General features: G+C 39.2%; 1 protein-coding gene across 1 annotated transcript; it reads left to right on the top strand.

Annotated features, from left to right (window-relative positions):
- Positions 1-7,660: 7,660 nt before the first annotated feature.
- Positions 7,661-21,089, top strand: AGXT2 (alanine--glyoxylate aminotransferase 2; the record flags this gene model as incomplete). Its single annotated transcript, XM_082013201.1, has 14 exons — positions 7,661-7,715; positions 9,166-9,251; positions 9,669-9,853; positions 10,164-10,287; positions 11,370-11,464; positions 12,590-12,683; positions 13,757-13,850; positions 14,892-14,992; positions 15,408-15,500; positions 16,328-16,460; positions 17,140-17,228; positions 18,772-18,921; positions 19,293-19,391; positions 20,979-21,089. The coding sequence occupies 14 exons, from the start codon at positions 7,661-7,663 to the stop codon at positions 21,087-21,089; spliced, it is 1,509 nt and encodes a 502-aa protein (XP_081869327.1).
- Positions 21,090-22,121: the final 1,032 nt, after the last annotated feature.

Genomic DNA, 22,121 nt, shown 5'->3' with positions numbered 1-22,121 from the left:
TTCCCTGAACAGCTTTACATTTCTCCAGCTTTTCATGATTTTATGCACTGAGCCACCCTTCCTGCAGTATCAGGTAACCTGCTGCAGAGCCAGCCCAAAGAGACTTTCAGATTTTGAAGGTCCCATAGGGCCACATTTAATTCGGCAAATCAGATTCTCACCTTTTACCTTCGTGCCATGGAACTGCTCAAGTACGGATCAGTAGAGCTGTCTAGCCCTTCTGTTGGCAGGACTTTAGAATTTTACTAATGATCTGTGTGTCTGTAAATATATGTGTTAGTGTATACTGTAACATTTACTTCAGGCATCAAATTTAGAGCCTGTGTCCTCTATACAGGCAACATACTGCCCATTTCCAGAGGTTGATCAGAGCAGTCTGGATGCTCTTCTGAATATGTAGGGAGGTATCTTAGATTCTTAATTCAGCCACTTATTTAACACTTGAAGACATGAAGTGGCTACTCCAGAGAGCAGCCAAACATAAAATTTTGTTTAGTTGTAGTTAACAGGACAACTTTACTTTAGTATTTGTAGTGCATCTTACAAATTTTCTAGAGATGCTCAAAGTACTGCAAAGAAACGAGAGTTTGATAAGTTGATAAATTTACCAGTCCAAACTGGAATGTTTTGCAGAGCAGCAACTTGTGTGTGCATCTGTGTAGACTTATAATATATTCCTTCTGACGGTGCTTCATTTACACTTGTTTTCTGACTAAATCTGACAGACCTGATCCAGATCAGACACATTCTCTTTCTTTACACAGATAGCCATTTCTGAGCCAAGCCATTGCATAAAGACATGCTGCTACAGGCCTTCTGTGATGCATCTGGGGATGCATAGAGGTTATAGAATCTTATCAAGCCACAACCTAAAGATTTTCCCTATGTAGTGGATTTCTTAGGATAAAACACAGGTGACTACATAGATGTTGTACACCAAAGAAAGCATGGGATAAGGTGTCAGCAGTGGGCAGTTGCTGTCCTATCAGTTACTTTGCACCTGAAGCAAACAAATACATACCTTTTAGCAGATTTTAAGTATATGATTCATCCTGCCTAACTATAGGTATCTATATATGTACCTCCAGTAATCCATACAGAAAGAGAACTGAGTGGAAGAGTTTATATGCTTTGCCATAAATTGGTACTGAAGCTGCAAAATCGCTGTAGCCTAAATTACATTGTGAAGTGTAGATTTGCTCCCACCTGTGTTGATGAATGTCTCAATATGCCAAATCATCATGGCTTTCCATGGAAAGGGAAATTCATCCAGAGTGCAAAAGGTGCGTTTGCTCATTGCTCTGAGGTAGCTAAGCTTTTTGAGGGATTTGCTAGCTAAAACCAATTTGAAGACAATTTTCGTAAATATATTTCATTCTTTAAGCTGAACAAATGTGCAGGATTATTATTTTTCCTTTGGATTTGCTTTTATTTTCCAAAACACCTTGTTACTCCCAAGGTGGGAACACCTTCTGAAAGTGGCCTTTAACATCTGAAAGTACTTTAAGATGAGAATAAACTACTATTCTGTAAAATCAGAATAACCTTCACCTAAGTGTGTGGGCCTTTGGATGTTCAAATACTTCATTCTTTCCATTTGCAACAATATTTTTGCTTGCAGCTTTTTAAGGAATTGCTTTTTATTAGGAAATAGATGAAATTTTGCAGCAGTTCTACACAGTCGATTGTTGTAAAATTATGACACATCAGTGGGGAATAACAGGCTCTTGACACCTCCTTTGATACACAGAGGGATGAAATATGTAACAGAATTTACCCCAAGAAAGGGTTTAGCCCTCTAGCTCTTACATCATTAGTCAAATTTCTTACTTGGAATATTTATTTGAAAAGTTTAAACAATGTTTTCAATATCAAATTTATGCATGTGCCACTTGAAGTGTGAATTACTTTTTAGTAGCATAAAAGCCCTAAAAGGAAGCATAAAGGCTCTTCAGAAGTAATTAATTTTATAAAATTTATAAAATCAGATACATATTTTTTTAATTATTTACTTTTCCTTTGGACTCAGACTAATCTTATCAACAGTTTTTCTTCAGTATTGACAAGTAATACTAATTATCTTAAATTTTCTAATTAGAGGTTTTTTTATTTAGCAAAGACATATTTGATGTACACTTCTAATACTTCAGTGTAATATTTCTGACTTTTAAAGAAATACGATTTATTGAAGTGGGACCAGTGCTCCCAAAATTCACTGTCACATAAAATGCAGGCTTGAAGAATGGTCCTGATGATACTATGTAACTACAAAGATTATTTAATAAAAATGCAGTAAACTGACCTTATATAATACTAGTAAGAGGATATATGTGTTTATGGAACAAACTGTAAAGCAAGTATGTAATGATAGTTGATACATGTTAAAAGCAGTGAATTCTGTGGTATATCTGTTTATGTGTCTATGTTTTAAATGGCTGGAAAATACGCAGTTGCTTTAAACATCATTTAAGTATTTAAAATGTAGTAACAGCAGGTGTTCAAAATGAATAAGCAGATTTTTTTGGTGATCTCTGAAGCATTGTATATGTGGGGTTCACATTATGAAGCCTGTAAATGTTTTTCATAATTTTTCATTAACTGTAAACAATTTGAAGTGGTGTGCAAGGAAACCAAAGTCATCTCAGCCAGCTGATGGATATTAGACATCTTCTATAAAGCCATAAAGACAAATGAAATGAAAAAGTGATACGAGATCAGGCATCATATTCTCACAGAATTGCTACCTCAGATTTTTTTTTCTCCCTTTAAAATGGCAGGCAAAAGCATTTTACTTTGTGTGTCAAACTGTGAATGATTCTATCAAGATTTTAAAACTCTTGTTTGTAATGTTCAAATTATTTTTGTTAACTAACAGCTTGTCATGGAATCATCACTTGCACTGGTAGTACTAGGATGAGATATTTGACATGTGTGGCAAAATGAAATGTTTTTAATACAAAAAAAATGACAGAGACATTGCCATCCTGTAGGGAAGGCCATACAGACCAGCTTGGCAGTCAAGCATCAGTCCCTTTCCTGGGCTGAAAAGTTTTTGCCACTGCCTGTGTGCCCAGCTTGCTAGGATTGAATCAGCTGAATTGTCAGAGATGCTCTGATTCTGGATCTCAGCAATAGAACTAAGCATTTATCAATACTTGCTATCTAGAAAGATGTGTTTTCAGCTAAGTTCCTGAGAAGTAAATCTTCAAACTCTGTCCCTAAATGAGTGAAAATGGAGACTAGCCCTGCCCTCAACTATCTCAAACCCTCATACTAAATTCAGACTCCAGTTCCTGTAGATGTGGAAAGATGGACTGAATTACATTAATTGGAACAATCTTGTGGCCCTGCTTTGAAAACCATTTTGTAACCAATAAGGGAATTTCTCCATCTTCCCTGTGTACGTCAAGAAGGAGTTTAAAGGTAACGGGAATACAGAAATACATAATACATGGGGATAGAAAGAGAGCTTAATGATGGGAAAAGGGACACAGTTGCTGCATGTGGCAGAACAGGTGTACAGTCACTATAGCACAGTACATAGGTAGATAATCAGAGAAATCAGAGAGGGTAAACATCCATTTGACTACAGCTGAGAAAAGAGGGAGGGAGGACAGAAAATGGAAGCAAAAGAATCAAGTGTAAAAGTAGATAGGAAAAAATGAGAACTAGTAGAACAGAGAGGAGTCATAAATGATTTTGTGAGAAAAAAGGGAAAATACTTTTATATCAAAAGTGGGAATATGCACAGCTACCTGAGAGAGTCCACAAACGTAGTAAAGCCTTATTAAATGCTAAAGAGTTGGCAAAATGCTAAAGTCAGCTACTATGGATCAGCTGTTATATACAAGCAGAAAAAGTCCTATATGTGACAAGTGGTCATTCACTTTCTGTCAGTTACAGGATTTTCTTCCATGTATCTGACATTGGTCCCAGAAGAACAGCATACTTGACAAGCTAGTCCCCTCGTCTGATCTGCTGTTGCATTTCCTACATTCATAAGGAAAAAATCAAGAGAAATAAAGTGTACCACACTGTTTTTAAAAGCAAGCTTCAGTTTTTCAGCCAGATCTAAAGATGAGGTGTATTTATCCATTTACATTGTCTCACATGTATGCTTACCATTCTTAAGCATTCTCCTATTTTTTATTTATTAAAGATAATGTAAAGCACATGAAAGACATGGACCTGTTGAAGCAGGTCCAGAGGAGGCCACAACAATGGTCAGAGGGATGGAACAGCTCTGCTGTGAGGACAGGCTGAGAGAGTTGGGATTGTTCAGCCTGGAGAAGAGAAGGCTCTGGGGAGACCTTATTGCAGCCTGCCAGTACTTGAAGGGGTCTTAGAAGAAAGATGGGGACAGACTTCTTAGCAGGGCTTGTTGCCATAGGACAAGGGGTAATAGTTTTAAACTAAAAGAGTTTTAGTTTTGGATGCAGATTTAGACTGGATATAGGGAAGAAACCTTTCACAATGAGGGTGGTGAAACACTGGCCCAGGTTGCCCAGCGAGATGGGAGATGCCCCATCCCTGGAAACATTCCGGGTCAGGTTGGATGGGGCTCCGAGCAACCTGATCTACTTGGGGATGTCCCTGCTTATTGCAGGGGGGTTGGACTAGATGACCTTTAACGGTCCCTTCCAACCCAAACTATTCTATGATACCAATGACCTAGAAAGTCCAAGAGAAAAAGGACTTTGTAGATGCTACTAAATTGTCTCTTGGCATTTCTGGGCATTGTTTTGTTTGTACCTGTGATAATGTATGTGTTATTATATTCTTTAATCAGAAAATCCCTGTCTTGGTGATAAATTTGGAAAATTACCAAGTCAGGTTAAAACATATTTCTCCCGTTTAAGCTAAGGTTTTAAGAGAAACTATTATATGTCAAAAAAAAAAAAAAAAAAAAAAAAAAAAGTTAAGAAAAATACCTGAATTGCTTGTGTGTCCTTTTGCAGTGCTGACATGCTAGAAGCTGGGCTTATACTCAAAACGTTGGTGTGTAGAGCAGTTAAATATAAGGAATTATTTTTTTACATCTTCCTCTTTTATTTTTGGAAGGTTTAATGTCCTGTTCTACTTCGTGATGCTGCTTGTCTTGGACCTTGTCTTTATTGAACTTTTTTTTTTTTATAATGCTGCTTTTGGGTCTGTTTTTGTGAGCTGCTGACTACCTTCACCTCATTTTGACATCAGTAAAAATGAAAGAATTTCACTTCAATATATTTCATGAATTTCACTTCATGTAGCACTGAGCAGAATTTTTACAGTATGTTGGTAATCTTTGTAGAAGTCACTTGTAGAAAATATCCCTTCAGTAGGACAGAAAATGATACATGTCTAGAAAGAGGCAGATTTTTCTACATGCACAATAGATGCAGAAATATAATGATGTCAAATCATATTTTTTTAATATTCATAATGCTGTAGACTAGTCTTAATTCTCATCCCTGTGTCCTTAATTCCAAAAGGAGGAGAAAACTACTGTTCAGCTGTACTCAGAAAGAGCTCTTGGGCTGCTTTAGTGTTGTTTATTTTTCATTTTGGAAAGTAATTTTTTAATTCTGACTACAAATACCATTCATCATCTGGAATAACACAACCATCAGTTCCATATATACATTATGTTGCTCAGAGACACTCAGCTCTATCTGGGCTTCTGAAATCTTCATATTGTGCTTCATATAATTTTCTTATTCATTGTGTAAAATACAGCAATACTGAGGGTGCTGGTCTGAAAAGCTACTGCCCAGAAAAGCACATGTCAGCAGCATGAACTGATTGTATTTGTTCAAATTTCTGCCATGCTGTTAAGTGCAGGTAAAAGTCAATGGAACTTCCTTGCCTTTAATTGTGCCAGCAGGTCTCTCAAAGAAACGTATTTATAAATTAAATGGCATGTTCTGAACAATATGCAGAATAAACAGCATACTCTCCAGCAGAGAAAGAGATGATCCAATATTTAAAGCAAACTTCTTTCCATTTGCATAAACCATTTCATTGCTAGCTTTGGAATATAAGCTAGGCATTTTTTCCATTAAAATTTCATAATTTGTATCCAATGTTGAACATCAAAATTACCATAGTGTCATTACTGTAGCAACAGAATGACTTGAAGCACAATATATTCTATGAACCAGATCCAAATGTTTTTTAAATTTCTAAAATTTAAGAAAGTATATAAAGTAGATTTCATATGCAGTATGTACATTGGTTAGAGAATACTGGTATAAAATAGTTGCTCAGGTATTCTTCGTTGTTTCTAAGTGTAGCTGAAGGAAAATGCTTTAAAATGTATTTTTTAAGTTCTTAATATTGAAAATGCTGGCTTTAATAAGATCTGTTAGTGATTCCACTCGTAAGATCAACATTGTTCTGAAGTCTGTAGCTTTCTGATGGACTTTTCAATCTTCTGTCATTGTAAAATCTCTTTGCAAGGGTGTTCACATTTCAATTTAATAAAAGTTACTGAGTAAAATTCACAAATTCTAGCTTTCGTCATGAAATATAACAATTCCAGTAGACAATAGAGAAAAAGGAAAAGCCAGATATCCAACACAGTCTGTAGGATGGGTTCCCACTGTTCTGCATGTGGAAGGCCCCATGATAGACGTGTTTAACCCACTTTGCATGCACTGAGCAATTGAACCGGTTAACACAGATGGCTCTTGCACCAGGTCACAACTTTTATACTCATCCTTATTTATGGCTCTTTGTGTTGATGAAAATTATCACTGAAATTCAGGGATTTCAAGTTAGCAAAAGAAAGGTTTGATTGAGAAAGGTTGAGCATTTGAGAGTCCTAAGGTATGTGAGCACTGCCCTGGTTAGTAGAACGTACAAATCTCTGACGCATTGCAGCAAGATCAGGAAGTTCTCCTGCAAAACTGGGGCTGCCCCTCAGGGTAGGTGATGTAGTCAGCCTTCTGCCTGAGGAACAGCTAGGGTCACCAAAATCATTGTGAAATACCTTTCAGTGGCAATTGCGTCTAGTTACAGTCTATGCAATTACCATTCCAGGCAATGCCATCACAAATCTTACTTCTTTTAGTGTTACGAGGAGCTGGAAGTTAACAGAGGAAGGCATCAGAGCGCTTTTCCCGTCCTTGCTGGAGGTTGTGCTATAGTAGTCTCCGCCGAGGAAGCAAAAAAAAAAAGGGGGGGGGGGGGAATGCGTCATCAGTTATCTCTCTCGCAACATCTTGCAGTTTCTCCTTATCCACCGGGCGGTATTTAAAGCTGACACGTCCTTCTGGTATTTTCCTGACGTGACTTGGTGCTGCCGGTCTGCCTCACACCCGTGAGGCCAAGCAGAGCTCGCCGTGCCCCGCCCGGGAGGACAGCGGTGCGTTACGGCGCGCGGGTGGCCGGTCGGCGCCGGTCCGTAAGGATAACACACGTTCCCTCACAAACGCTTTTTTAATCAACGCACATTCAAATTTTGCCGGAAAACGGAGTAGAATAGGAGTTACACCACAGTTAAGCTGCCAGCCGGAGGATAACGGCACACGCCACTCGGCGCCGTTGCCGCCAACGGCCGCTGCTCGCGAGGCCGCGGCGACGGCCGCTCCCGCCGGCACGTGCGGGCGGGTCTTGCGGGGGCGGGGCGAGGGGCGGGGCCGCGCCTCTTGCACCTGGCACTGTCCCGGTAGCGGCTGCCATGGCGGGCGGGCTTGGGCCGCTGCTGTGGGGCTGCAGCCGCCGGCTCGGCAGCGGTAAGGGATCGGGCGCAGTCCAGGGAGGCGGCTGGGCTCTGACGGAGCCGGGTGGAGCGGCCGTCCGAGTCCCGGCGGGGACCGGCTCAGCCGCGGTTGCCCGGGCGGGCGCTCGGCGGGGCGGTGAGGGGCCGAGGCGGCCCTTCGCGCCGTGGGAACTCGCATCCGCCGGGGTCTCCTGGGACAGCTGCTGTGCGCGGAGCCCAGAGGCCCCGCAGGCCTGGGATGGCGGCTGGGACGGGGACGGGGGAGGCCTTGCCGGGGATCAGCGTGTCTCCCTGGAAGTGGCGAGTTTTGGTTGCAGCACCATGTTTGTGCCTAGCGGGGAAAGAAGCGCTTTCGGTGTAGCTGTAGATCCCTTTGAAAGAGGTCCAAAGGCAGAACCTCTCTAACTTACGGTTTTTAATTAATGTTTTTGAGACTGGGCTCTTGATTAATTCATTAGCGCTGTCGGTGGATGTAAGGGGAGTAACAGTGCATGTCATTTACTTCAGGGAAGTTTAATCTTCATTCAATTACATTTTAAAGTGTTTTAGAAAATGTTTAAAACCTTAGATGTTTAAAAATAAATATGTAGTTCTCAGCAGATGTTACAGATGCAGAAAAGAGAATGTATTTCAGTAATGACTTTTTCTGATACCTGCTGAATTACACTTCAAGTTAAAGGAAAGGTAGGACAGCGTGATATTTTTAGGATTTTGGAAGGAGGACGGAAGATGGCAGTGAGACTTTGTTGGGATCCTGAGCACACCTTGTCTGCCCTGAGCAGCCTCACCTGGGGTCTCTGCCCATGCCCATGTCCCAGGAGCCCTGATTCAGCTCAGCCCTGCTCTATAAGTCCTGCCTCAGCCTTGCCACCAGTCCAGCCTCTGGCCCTGTCTTCTTGATGGACCTTGGACCTGTGTTGTAGCCTTGTCTCTAGCCCTGTCTCTGGCCTCATCTGCTGCTGCTCCTGACTGGACTTCCTGGATGGACCCTGGACCTGATTCATCTCCTCCATTTATGTGGGGCACTCTCAGTGGACCCTGCTTTGCCCACCTTGTTTAGGTCTGTTGGGACTATGCCCCGGTCCCTGAGAGCACTGCCAGTGCTGCAGTCACCCCTGTAGAGGATTCCTACTCTTGCTGCTCCCACATAAAAATTTGTATTAGAAGCTGATTGTTGGGGGTTTTTTTTAATTCTTTTTCTGGCAAAATAAAAGTCCATGTAAAACTGAAAACTGAGTTTTAGTGGATGAGAGGTGCTTTTTTGGGTTAATCTACATCTATTTTGCCTTTGCAAAGATATTACATATATTTTTTTTCCCCCAAGAAGATCTCTGACACAAAAAAAACCCCCAAACAAAACTTGCTTTGACTGCAGCGTGTGTGCTCTCTGAACAAGCTTACTGAGAAACTCGTTCAGATGTGCACTTTGATAAGTGTATGATAATTCTCTTACTATTTTGTAGTTGCCTGTAGGCAGCAGAAATGGAAAAGTTCTGTCTCCACGCAAGCAAAAATGCCTCCTTGTGATTTTGTACCTGAAAAATACAAAGTAAGTCATACATACTACAATGAATTTAAGTTAGACTAGATTTGAGTGATAGGCTCTACTGCTGTAAATAGTCAGTGCATTAAATATGATTATAAAATTTGCTTGTTTGGGAAAAAAAACAATTCTCTTACAGATAGGATATAACCTATAGATGTACCTGTGTGACAATTCTATAAATTATGTCTTCCTTAAAGCTTTTTAAATCAACAATTTAGCCAGAAGTGCAGAACAGCAGTCTTATTTCAAAAGCTGAGTTTCAGAGGTTTGTAGTACCCCCTGTGTGCCAGAATTTATTAAAATCTTAGTTTTGTGAACAACCCTTGTAGACAGCTGTGTAATCTATATGATCCACTACAGTTCCATTAGTCTGGATCGTTAGAAAGCATAAACAGATACTGACTTTTTTATTCTACTCAGTCTTATCCATATGAACATATGCAGAAGATTCGTGAACAAAATATTTCTCCTTCACTGCGGATGTATTACAAGAAGCCATTGTTGCTGCATCAAGGACATATGCAGTGGCTGTTTGATTATGAAGGACGACGATACCTTGATCTCTTTGCTGGAATTGTCACTGTTAGTGTTGGTCACTGCCACCCGTAAGTATGTTACTATTTGATTTATGCTCTAAAATACAGGAAAAGATACCGATGTTGGTTTTGTTCTTTGTTAATCTGTGGCACTGTCCCTAAAATCAGAATGTAATTCACTGAATTGTCATGTATCACTTACATTAAGGTAAATTTCCACTACATTTTAAAGAATTCATTCATTTTTCTACTTGTTTATCCATCTGGCAAATGGCGCAGTGTCCACGTTTTCAAAATTAACAACGGGTAGGTGTGTGCATGTATGAGTGCATCTGTGTATAGAATTGAATCCTGTTGTCTCTTCTTGTGCTATATGCAGGAAGGTAACTACGGCTACCCAGAAACAGCTTGCTCGCTTGTGGCATACCACTAATATCTACATGCACCCATCAATCCAGGAGTATGCTGAAAAGCTAACTTCTCTTCTTCCAGATCCACTTAAGGTACTTTGCTTCCGACAGGAGCAGGGGTTGCTGAAGCTGTTATCTGTTTAAAAGAAACACTTAATATAAAAATATTTATTAAATAAATGAGAGTAGTGTTATCTGTGGAGGGAAAATCTGTATGGGCACTACAGACTGTCAGATAAAGAGAGCATGATGACACTCAAGACCTTTTCTTTAGACCCAGATGTAGACGAGCATACTATCCCAAGCTCCTGTTCTATTCTCTTCCGCCAGTTGTCTCTGTGAAGAAGCATTGCCAGCTTAAAAATTACTGAAGGAACTAAGATGATGTTAGCTATTCTTATATGTAGCCATGATCTCATGAAAGCTCACAGTGAAAAGTATTTGACAATGCTTTGCATAGTGAGATTTACTGACACTGAAATAAAATGTCATGTTTCATATGCCCAGAAACAGTAAGAAAAATATTGATTTTGTTTTCAGATAAAATAAACGGTTGATAAAATGAAATTGGGCAAGCAGAAGAGTGTGAAACTATCATAATCTCAAAAATGGAAGGAAAGTAAAAAAAAAATTTAAAGCATCTTCATAGTTTAAGCAGTGGAGAATCTCAATCACATCTGAAAATTAACTTTAAAGTCAGTGACACTAGAATTTGAGCTGTTTGCAAATCTCAGGATATCCCCTTAATCCTCATGTGCTCCCAATAAGCAAATTCTGCTTACCTCTTCTGTTCCATAGCTGTGTCTGTGTATGTCACTCCAAACACCTAACTTGCAGGGACACTGTACAGCCCTTTTTACCTGCGTGAAGATTATTTCTGTCCAGTCAGTCATGCTCAGTTTGACCCAGACACTTTAATTTTTCTTTGAATCGCTGTTCCATCTTAGGAAAACCTGAAGACTCCAACTCTTAAAGATTTTTCTGTACTTGCCCTGAGTAGATGAGCTTGAGTTTAGTTGTCATCTATACTGTATGGGCAACACTAAGTTTGTTGCAGTGAAGTCACCTTGTGGTAGTGATAGGTTATATCTCATAATGTTACTAAGTGACATGTCTGATGCCAAACAAAAAGGTGGTGGTTGTGCACTGTACTGATCCTAAGCATTCTCCTGTAGGTGGTTTATCTAACCAACAGCGGGTCAGAAGCCAATGATTTGGCTATGTTCATGGCAAGGCTGTATACTCGTAACTTCGACATCATCTGTTTCAGGTAATGGTGACAGAAGATCTTTACAAAACTCATGTATGTGATAAGTATCTATATGCCTAAACCAAGAAATAATAGAGAGCTCTTTAACCCCAGGACTGCTGACGAGAATGCTATGAAATAATTTTATTTGACAAAGAGGGATAAAACAAGTTCAAGATTTGATACAGTATATTAGGACTAGTTTGCATACAAAACACAACCTTGCAAATTTTGCTTTTGTTAATTAGAAATAGTCTTTGTGTTCAGAGTGTGCTTCGGTGGACCTTTGGTCAGGGCCAGAGCAGTCTTCAGCAACTGCTACTTTCTTCTTTTGTTCCACCCCTGCAGTGCCCCTCTTTCTGCAGGTACAAAGGTACCTCTGGAATAGCGGTGCAGTGAACCACAGCAGGGAACTGCTCAGGCTGAAAGATAACCTGGCAGAAGGATTTTATTGTTTTGTTTGTTTTTCTGCCTTATTTTTCTGCCAGATCCCTGAACCATAGTTCACTGCCTAGGTGCATAAACAGCTCTTCTGGCTTAATGACAAAGGTAGTGCAGGGGTGAGTGCTATGTAAGCACGAGGGTAAGCAGTTCTTTTCACTATGCATCCCAGGTGACCTCAAATATTAGAATAAAAGGCCTTGCTATGAAGAGCCATGTTTTTCTGTTATTCTGTTCAGCAGAATATTTGGTACCCACCTTGCTTGTATATTCTCATTAATGAACTTAATAAAACTGGCAGCAAACCACCAGGTAGTTTAATGATTGGCAGCATCTGTTGGAGAGACCAGCAGTTCCCAAGATTCAAAGAACAGAGATGTTTGCTCTGTGGGGCTCAGGTGGTAGAGCAGAATTTCATGAGGCAATGTCTGAATCGCTGTTGGTTCCAATCATTGTTCTCTTCTCCCTGCAAACATTACCTCACAATTTTATCATTTGAAATTTAAGGAAAACAATGCAGATGGGTAATCCAGATATTCCAAAACCAAAGCAAAAAATGGCAGTAGGAATCTTCTTGTTTTGAGTGTAACAGTGCACATTTTCCCCAATAATTTGTAGCTCAGAAGCATGCCTTTTCACAACTATTGTTGCTACAGTCTCTTCTTGGAAATGAGTGATGTTCATATGCTTTGTTTGTTTGCACAGGGGAGCATACCATGGAGGCAGCCCTTATGCACTGGGATTGACATCTATTGGTCTTTATAAGCATGGTGTTGCCAATGGCTTTGGCTGTTCAACAGTGAGATTTTTGTATTTTTCTTTAAATAATCTGGGTAACTAACAGTTTGATTTAGTATTTCAACAATTATTACGTTTTCTATCCTCATAGTGCTTTATAGTCACTAACTAAACAGCAGTGTAGCTGTTCCTGCTGTGTAAGCACAAGAACAGGCAGAGTCCCCTTTCCTTCTCTGTATAATTATTTACACTGATTTGGAGTCAGGACAGCCATAACACAAGTGGTCAACTTCTTTAGTTGTGCTTGGTGCTTGCATGGAAGTCTGTATAAGGTGCAAAATAATACTCAGAACCCTTTTTCTCAAGTTTTTTTTTGCAAATCTGTACAAAGCTGCTTTCAGCTGGTCTGAAGGAGATCCTCTCCTGGAATAAAAAAAAAAAAAAAGTATGATGTCCCTCATTTCAGTGAGAGAGGGGAAATACCGGTTAATGAGATCCATTGGGGATAAATGGCAACATGTTATCTCCCTGCCCTTGAGCAAATGGGAATGACTTTTTGCCTCCTAGAAGCTGGCATTGGCTACTCTCCTCTGAACTGGTGATAGCTCAGCCATGGCACTGCCTATAAGAAGGCTCCTTTATAGCAGCCTCCCAGCCTAGTTCAATAAATGAGTTGCCTGAAGTCATGTGGTATTTCATCATCAGTTAGGATTAGAAGGCTGGAGCTCCCCATTTCCAGCCTGTAATTACTCTACTAGATCTGCCTGCCTCCCTGTATTTTTCAGATTTTTATCTTTGGGTTATTGAAGTGCTAACAGCAACTCTAAAAATGTTGCTATTAATCTTAGGTAACCAAAACTGCTGACTAACTTAAAGAACAAAACAAAGGAAATCATCAGTTGAGTGACTATTGCTGGAATAGTCTGAATTTGTTGGTTCCAAAACAGTCTGTGTTCTACCATTTCTTGTGGGGGAAGTTTGTTGTTACTCCACAAGTGTTCTTCAGACAAGTTGCTTGAACTAGGTATACCCTTTGACTCTAACAGACTTTTTTTTTGTCATCCCTAAGTATGATCAAAACATCTCTTGGAAAGGTGTCATCAAATCTGTAGCCATTTCTCTTGTGCTTGGCAGACAATGTTACCAGATGTTTTTCGTGGTCCCTGGGGAGGCAGCCATTGTAGAGATTCTCCAGTGCAAACTGTTCGAAAATGCAGCTGTTCTGAAGGTTGGTCAATGACAAAAAGTATTTGACTTTTAGATGAGAGAATACTAAAGAGCTGTGGAAATAGGTTATATTTACCTCCTCAAGAAAGGTAGACCTCTGGTTAGGATTTGCAAGAGCAACCAAAGACAATATTGCGGAGAACCTCAGGGACCTGCTTCCCACTGAGAAGAATTTAGGGCAGGTGACACCTCATATTTTCAGATTTCTTAGAATCCTAGCCTTTGTTTCCAGCATTTGTCATGATCAACTCTGGAAGCTATGGAACTCAGTTTATCACATCTGGAAGAACAGAAATGTTGACTAGGTTTTCTGCTGTTTCTGAAGTTTTGACAACTCTCCAGCTTGTTTTGGAATAATATGAATAGTAAGGACAACCTGAAGCTGGTGATAGGCAAAAAGTGTTATATGAGGCAAAACATTCCATACGCAGCACAATGTGAAAGCTCTTCTACTGCTCTCCTGGTTACAACAATTACAGTAATTTTTTCCACTGTTTCAACAGGCATTCTTTAGTATTTTAATTCACATGCATACATAGCACAATATTTTCTTTTTAGCTTTGCCCTCCCTAGTGAAGGGGAGCATTATCTATACTAATTGCTTAGTTCTTTATTTCAGTAGATACTGATACGCAGCTGTGTTCTCCAGAATCCTCGTACCTGCACTGGCCTAACGATTCCTTATGTCATGCTGATGTTTATTAACCCCTGAGAAAGTGTCTGCTTCTTCCTGCTGCTGGTGTAGATGATTCACAAACACTCTCTCTAACCTACAGCTTACTGACCTGTATAATGTGTAACATCTTATCATATGGCAGCTTTGCCTTGCTGTTTTGCAACTGGCATTCCTTAGAGTATAAATGTTTAAGAGAAAATAAGGGACTCTCTCCTTTAATGTTTAGCCTTTTATTGTGTATTTGAGAGGTGATGTTTACCATGCAGTCAGAAAATACTTGTTGATTACATGTATAATTTCATGTTTTGAAGCTAGTTTTGTGTCATTTTAAGTAAATTCCCTTTAAACTGTTTCCCCTGTAAACAGGTGTATGTCATGCAAATGACCAGTACATTGAACAGTTCAAAGATACTCTGAATACCTCAGTGCCAAAGACAATAGCTGGATTTATCGCTGAACCAATTCAAGTAGGTAGTTCGCCATTTCGCAATTGTGATAGCACAAATAATGTGAAACACTTAAATCTAATATTCTTTAGCTACATCTTAAACATAGACTTCTGATGATTTTTATTATTTTTAGTGCCTTAAACACCTTATGTATTTGAAAGAATGGATGCACTGTCTTAAAATTTCAGCTTTTGTCACTGATTTCCATGGAGCTAGAATTTATACCGGCACAACTAACAGAACAGCAGACCGCCATGTGGAATGGGAACAAGTGACTTGAGCGGGAACTTTTCTGGCTGAAGCCAGAAACTCGAGACAACTGTCTTGCTATTACCTGATGGCTGCTGCTATTTTTTCATATTGTAGGATAGTCACACAGCGGAACTCATTTCCTTGTCTGTTCGTGAAGACATTGTCTTTTTTGTCTTGGCAGGGTGTTAATGGAGCTGTTCAGTACCCAAGAAGTTTCTTAAAGGAAGCTTATCGGCTAGTACGAGAAAGAGGGGGCATTTGTATTTCAGATGAAGTGAGTGGGGGTTTTTTTATGTACGAGCTCTAGAGATTGGGGTACCTTTGAAAGTTGTCTTAAAAGAATCCAAGTGAAGGCAAACTGGAAGCCTGGAAATAATCTAAATTAAATGCTATATACTTCATAGCTAAAGTTTAATACAGTGCAGTGCATTTTTCCAAGCATAGGAGCCTCCCAGTTTTTACTGCCTTTATTCTGCTATGTGGTATTCTGATTTTAGACACGAGTAATGTTAGTATCAGACTTCAGTCCTTACCTTTTGGGAGCAGTAAATCTACAAAAAATATGCAGCTAATAAATGCCAGCTGTGATGTGAGGTTTGTCACACTAACACTTCCTCTTACGAGTGTGGTTGGCATGCGTAAACTCTACAAGGGAATTGATTGTTGTACCTCTGCAAATACATTTTATAAGTAGAGTTTGCCTAGCTAAAGCTATTTAATAGTAGCAAACACTTCAAAGTGACAGTGATACATACCTCAAGCATTGCAGTAGCAGAAGTCAGCAATCATGGGGTTGCTTTTGAAATGTGGTAAACAACTGCATTTCCTCTCTATTTTGAAATGGAAGCTGCAGCTTATTTGTTTATCTCACCATGTCTAAGATGTGGTGACATGTTCTCTCTTTCATATGTGAAAGAAAAGCACAATTACAATAAATAGTATTTTGTGCAAATCCATTTGAATAAGGATCCTAATACAAGTTAACTCCAGATGTAGTTGCAGTTTAGTGCAAATCAGTAATAATAGAAAGACAAGAAAGAGAAACCATATTGTAAAACGTGACAGAGCGATGGGGATTTCTCTGGATTTTTCTTTTGAAAGGTACAGACAGGATTTGGACGGACAGGAAGCCATTTCTGGGGATTTCAAACACATGATGTAGTCCCTGATATTGTTACTTTGGCAAAAGGAATTGGTAATGGCTTTCCAATGGCAGCTGTTGTTACAACAAAAGGTATGTGTTCTGTTCTGCTAAGATTTAAAATAGAGCAATTACAAAATATACTATACAATAATTATTTACTGGGGAGATATGTGTTCAAACAGCTGAGCTTTATTAATGATCTTCATCTCAATCTATCTTTTGACAAATGAATTGGATTCTCATTACTCACTTCTTTTACCAAGTGCTGTGCTATACCAGTCCAAAGCTTTATTTAAATGGGGTTAGTTGTATAACTGAAGTAGGGATGACTTCATGCGTCATTGATAGAGCTGGTAATAGATCCTGGAAATCCTCACTGAACTCACTGTTTTACTAATCAATGTGCTGCAGGTATGTAAGGCAGCATGTTAGCCAGCTACTTGAGTCATACAAGTGACTGGCTGAATCTAGTGAATAAAATTTGTAGATGTCAGTTTACATCTGAAGTTTACATTGGCAGCATATGTTAGAAGTGCAACTTTTTTTTAAAAAGTCTGTTTCTAGCATCTGATAGACACTATAGTTTTTGGAAGTAGTCATATTTTGCGCAGACTACTTGCAGGACAAAAAATAAAGTCTTCCAATTGCATTGTCTCCAGTAGAATCAGGGTTGAAGCACAGCAAATTTAACAGTTAAGTTAAAGCAGATAAGTAGTTATCAAACATAAGGCAACTGTAAGAATAATGAATGTTGTTCTTTTTCTTTCAGAGATTGCAAGTTCTTTGGCTCAAAACCTTCACTTTAATACATTTGGGGGAAGCCCTTTGGCCTGCGTAGTTGGAGCTGCTGTTCTTGATGTAGGGAGAATGTTATATGAATTTACATATTCCACACTTTTTCTTGTAGCAAAAGATGAAAACTCTTTACATTTATTCTTACTATAAAGTTTTATGTGGGCAATTTTAAAAATAACTGTATAAAATACATAAACATATGCATGTATTATGCATACATAGCCAATGTACCCTGTGTGTAAGAAAAATTCCTGATTAGTTCCATTGCAAGATTTTCATCCCTGTAGAAAGGAGTCCTCTAATTATGTTTTCAGAATCATGGGTTTTTTATCTCCCTTATATTCTTTACTTTGTTAATAAAAAAGTAGGAAAGGACTTTCTCAAAAGGCTTAGCTCACTCTTTCACGGGACTACACAAATCCTCAGCTAAACCAAATTTATTCTCTGTCATACATACTTAACAAAATTGTTTTAACTCCACAGTTTTTACCTTATGCCTAGAATGTCTTAATGACCAGATAGTTAAAAATATGAAAGGTCAGAATTCCTTTAAAAAAAAAAAAAAAAGCCACATGAAAAAGACAATAGAAAAAACTTGCAGCATATTTCACTTACTATCCAGCAGGAAATCAGTCAGCAGGCAGTAGGTCGCTATTTAATTTGTCTTGATCATGTACAGACCATTTGTCCTTGAATCTCACTTCATTACAGCAAATGCCGTTTCTATTCATGTTACTTTCATGAATGTTTTGGGTGTTTTTTAAGCTATTTAATGAGATGGTATGTAATAATCTGTATTTATTATATAAATAAAAAGGTTTTGAAATACCAGTTTACAAATAAGAAAGTCTGAATGCATGTTTTGGGTTTTTTTGGCTCTGAAGTAACTTGGAGCCTGGATCTGAAGTAAGTCCAAGGAAGTTGTCAGAGTCAGGGAGAACAAAATGGAGTTGAAAGACAAGGCAAAAATAAAAAAAAAAAGAGAAACACCCATTGTAACTTCTGTAGTTTATTTTTTGTTTTTTTAATGTGAATTTTCTTAATGCAAATACTAAGTTCATAAAATGGTTTGTGTGTGTAAGCTCTGGTAGCTGGCTGCATGTCAGAGCTTTGATGAAGGAGAACAGAATAAGGAGCAAAAAGAAGATTGTGATTAAAAAGCATGATGCTGATGAATCTAATTAAAACACTCAAATTGTTACCTAAAAGGCTGCCTAGTACACATAGGTATGCCTTGTCAAATTATATTTTTCTCATGATACTGAGAAAGAATTTAAATATTTCTGGTAAGATTTTTGAAAATAATCCTGCTTGTCAGGTATTTTTCAGTTACGACTGCATGTGAGCATGAATTACTGGATTATGTTTATGGACTAATAAGTAAAATGTGAAAAACACCACAGCAACAACGAAATACTATGTTTAGTTGTACTCTTGATGCCATTAGAGGATTGTTAGAGAAGAAAAATGTTAAGGACCATGGTAGTGAAGGAACATAGTCTGCAAGGAAGTGAGATAAATGTAACGTCATCAAGCTAAATGGGGATTAACCAACTGTATTGGAAGCTTTTCCTGCAACGCTGTCATATTACATCATTTCAACCAGGCTATTGAAGAAGATGGTCTACAAAAAAACAGTGAGGATGTGGGAACATACATGCTACTGGAGTTGGCTAAACTACGGGATAAATTCGAGATTGTTGGAGATGTCCGTGGCAAGGGACTTATGATTGGAGTAGAAATGGTGACAGATAAGGTTAGTAATTTACTTTATTCCTCTTAATTTACAGTGCCATTGAAATTTTTATCACATTTTATTTCAGTTGAAATAATAGGAAGATTCTCTATTAAAAAACAGCTTGTGAAGTGAGAAAACATCGCTCTGGCAAAAAATGAGCCAGAACGTTCCAGCATTTCAAATATTTCACAAGTTTTGAGTAAACTGTGACTTGTGTACTTTAATTGCATAAAGTCATCTTAGAAAGCAGATAAATTATGCTGCTAATGTTTTCAGCCAGTGGGATGAAAATACATCCATGGGAGTGGGATGTATTGGAGAGCCTGGAATATACATCCTTTTCATTGAACTAATTTAGAATATTGAAATGTAACATTCGCTTTCCCTAGGACAGTCGCCACCCTCTTCCAGCTGAAGAAATCAATCAGATCTGGGAGGACTGTAAAGACATGGGAGTTCTGATTGGCAGAGGAGGACTCTACAGTCAGGTACTGAACCTCTGGTTATACATAGTGCTTATTTTCTGTCCTGGTGAACTACATCCCATTTCCCTCAAGCTAAATTGACTTCAGTAAATGAACTAGAAAAAGTATACTTTTAGGATCTATTTCTGTTTAATTTTGCTTGTTTTATAAATCATGCAGGAGTTATCTGATTCTTTTCAAGTATGCTGAACTAGCGCTAAGCTTGGAATTTTCCTTTAGTGGGACAACTTCCCCTAGAAAAGCAATGTACTATAGTCTATGTAAATTAGCAGAAATCAGCAATATTCCAGCCTGCTTAGTCTTTGCTACTGTTCAGGTTATCACCTGATCTGTCAGTACAAAACAAGTTTGGTTTTGCTAGTTCTTTCAGTCTGGAGAGCTGGTAACATTCTACCTGTATGGTAATTAAAAAAAACCAGAGAGTTCTTAATGGCAAGTTCAGCAACACGGCACAAAAGCGAGAATTGCACATGAATGGGCATCAGCCCACGCCAACTGACAACGCACAGTGCTGCACTGTGCTGTACCCAGGGCACTGTGTTGCCAGCTTCTTACAGCATGTGAGTTAATAGCAGAGACTTGCCTCGGGGCTGGTTGGGTCAGTGAAGCCCTCGGACAGAGAGGAGGCAGCTTCTGTATGAGATGGATGGATGGGATGGATGGATGGATGGATGGATGGATGCAGGATGGCTAAAATAAATAGGACGCTGCATCTGTCATCTCATTGTTTTTTCCACAAGTCACAGACCAGAACACAAGTAACATGCTGCAGCTCGGAGCGTAGTAAAATCTGATTCTGCCTCACAAGAGTGTTGTTTATCTGGGAGTGTTAGCTTCAGCTGGGATGTGGGTGGGAAAGACCATTATTCCACTCTTGCTGCATAAGTCCTGTGATATGATGACAGAAAAATTTGAACTGAAAGTTTAGGATTCTGATGGAGGTTAAGTACACTTGGAAACATTATAATATATAGATCAGACGTTTGGATTTAAGAACCTATGTTCTTGGCAAGTTAAACTTGTGCATGTGTCCCTTCCTGATCAACATGCATTCAAGTTACAGTATGCTAACTGCAAGTTAGTATTTAGTGATTCTTTCATAATACATTCTTTTTAGAAGCCTCAAAAAAAGCCTATGACAGCAAACTAGCTGACAAAATGCAAGAGGCTGCCACTCTCAGTAACTATTACTTTTCCCTGTGGCAAAGCTGCTAGAAAGGAAAATATACCTATGCCTCTGTTCTTTCTTAGTACAAACCCATCTAAGGTTTTATACTAGCTCCATCTGGAGTAGTATGCAGACAGAGTAGTATGCAGTATCAGAGCTGCAGACACGGCCTGCTCTAGTCAGGACTCTTTTGGAGGCAGTTGCTTTGTCACAAGAGTGGAGTGGGGAGTTGGATGCAGTCAAGTCCAAAACTGCCCCACTTTAGAGTGCATTTTTCAGAACCCTCTGTCCCTGCTCTGCTGTCCTCCTATGATACTATTTTTCACAATTCTGAAGGTGAAGATGACGGCTGACTTAGGCTGCTAGAAAATGTATGAATTCCGTACAATTATAATTCTTTCCCCCCCCCCCGCTCTTCTCAGACATTTAGAATTAAACCTCCTATGTGCATTACCAGAAAGGATGTCAACTTCGCTGTGGAAGTATTTCATTCTGCTTTACAGAGACACATGGAAAGAGCAGCTGCAAAATAGACTGGATTTGTTTCCTTTCATGGGACTCACACAGAACTCCTGATATTTGCCATCCTGACTTGGCACTAATCTACACTGCATAAGAAAATCATAGTCTGAAGATGAAATACTTGTTCAGTATCATAAGAGCAGTCTGACAGATCCCATGTTTAATAATGAATACGTTCTAATCTGTTTTGTAAACATACAGTTCTGTTCTATGGTGGTGTTGCATATCAGCTGCATATCTATTCTAGCATTAGCACAGAACACCCTGATTGGATTAACTGTATGGAGGGGCAGACATATACTCATCTTTCATCTATGCACATCATAAGAAAATTGGTAATTTTTAGAAAGAGTGAGAGCAAATGAATAAAGTTGTTTTGGGAAAGGACATGCTGTTTGGACTTTGTGGCATGCACGTGGCACCCACCCCTTGAGGCGGTACTGGAGCTGTCATGGAGTGCCTCCTGCTGCCCCAACCGCGTTCCTTTGTACCACAGCCTTTACTGCCAGTTCTTAAATACCTTTTCACACAAGCACCACAGGCTCCCACATGGCTGCATGTTGGTGTGCGGGCTGCAGAGCTGGCTGGGACCCGTGCAGGGGTAGTCCGCAGCTGCCTTACACTGCTGATCATCCCTGTTGCTGCCCCGGCCCCCAAAACCTTGCCATTTATACCCATTACCTACAAGCATTTGTAAAACACACAAATGATAAAGTATTTGGTTTTATTTAAATAAGAAAAAAAATTAAATCAAGAAGTAATACTGCAGGGTTCAGCTTGTGAGATTTCACTTACATAAGCATAGTCAATCTCTGGCTAAGAACCACCCTGAGCAGAACATAACTAGAAGTTTCAAACAGTTAATAACTGTCTACCCTTACTACAATGATACACTGTAATTAGAGCATGAAAAAAATGAACAAAGTTGAAAAGTTGCTAATTACAATAATTATTTTTATCAGGGGGCTCTAATCCAGTCATCATCCTCTCTAAAATATGCTTTGCTTTTCCTCCTGCCACTTTTGGGATTGCACAGCACACCC

The sequence above is a fragment of the Phaethon aethereus genome (genome assembly GCF_964289735.1).
Source record: "Phaethon aethereus genome assembly, chromosome: Z".
Lineage (NCBI taxonomy): Eukaryota > Metazoa > Chordata > Aves > Phaethontiformes > Phaethontidae > Phaethon > Phaethon aethereus.
The sequence above is the reverse complement of the archived record's forward strand: the minus strand, read 5'-3'. Positions and strand labels throughout refer to the sequence as shown.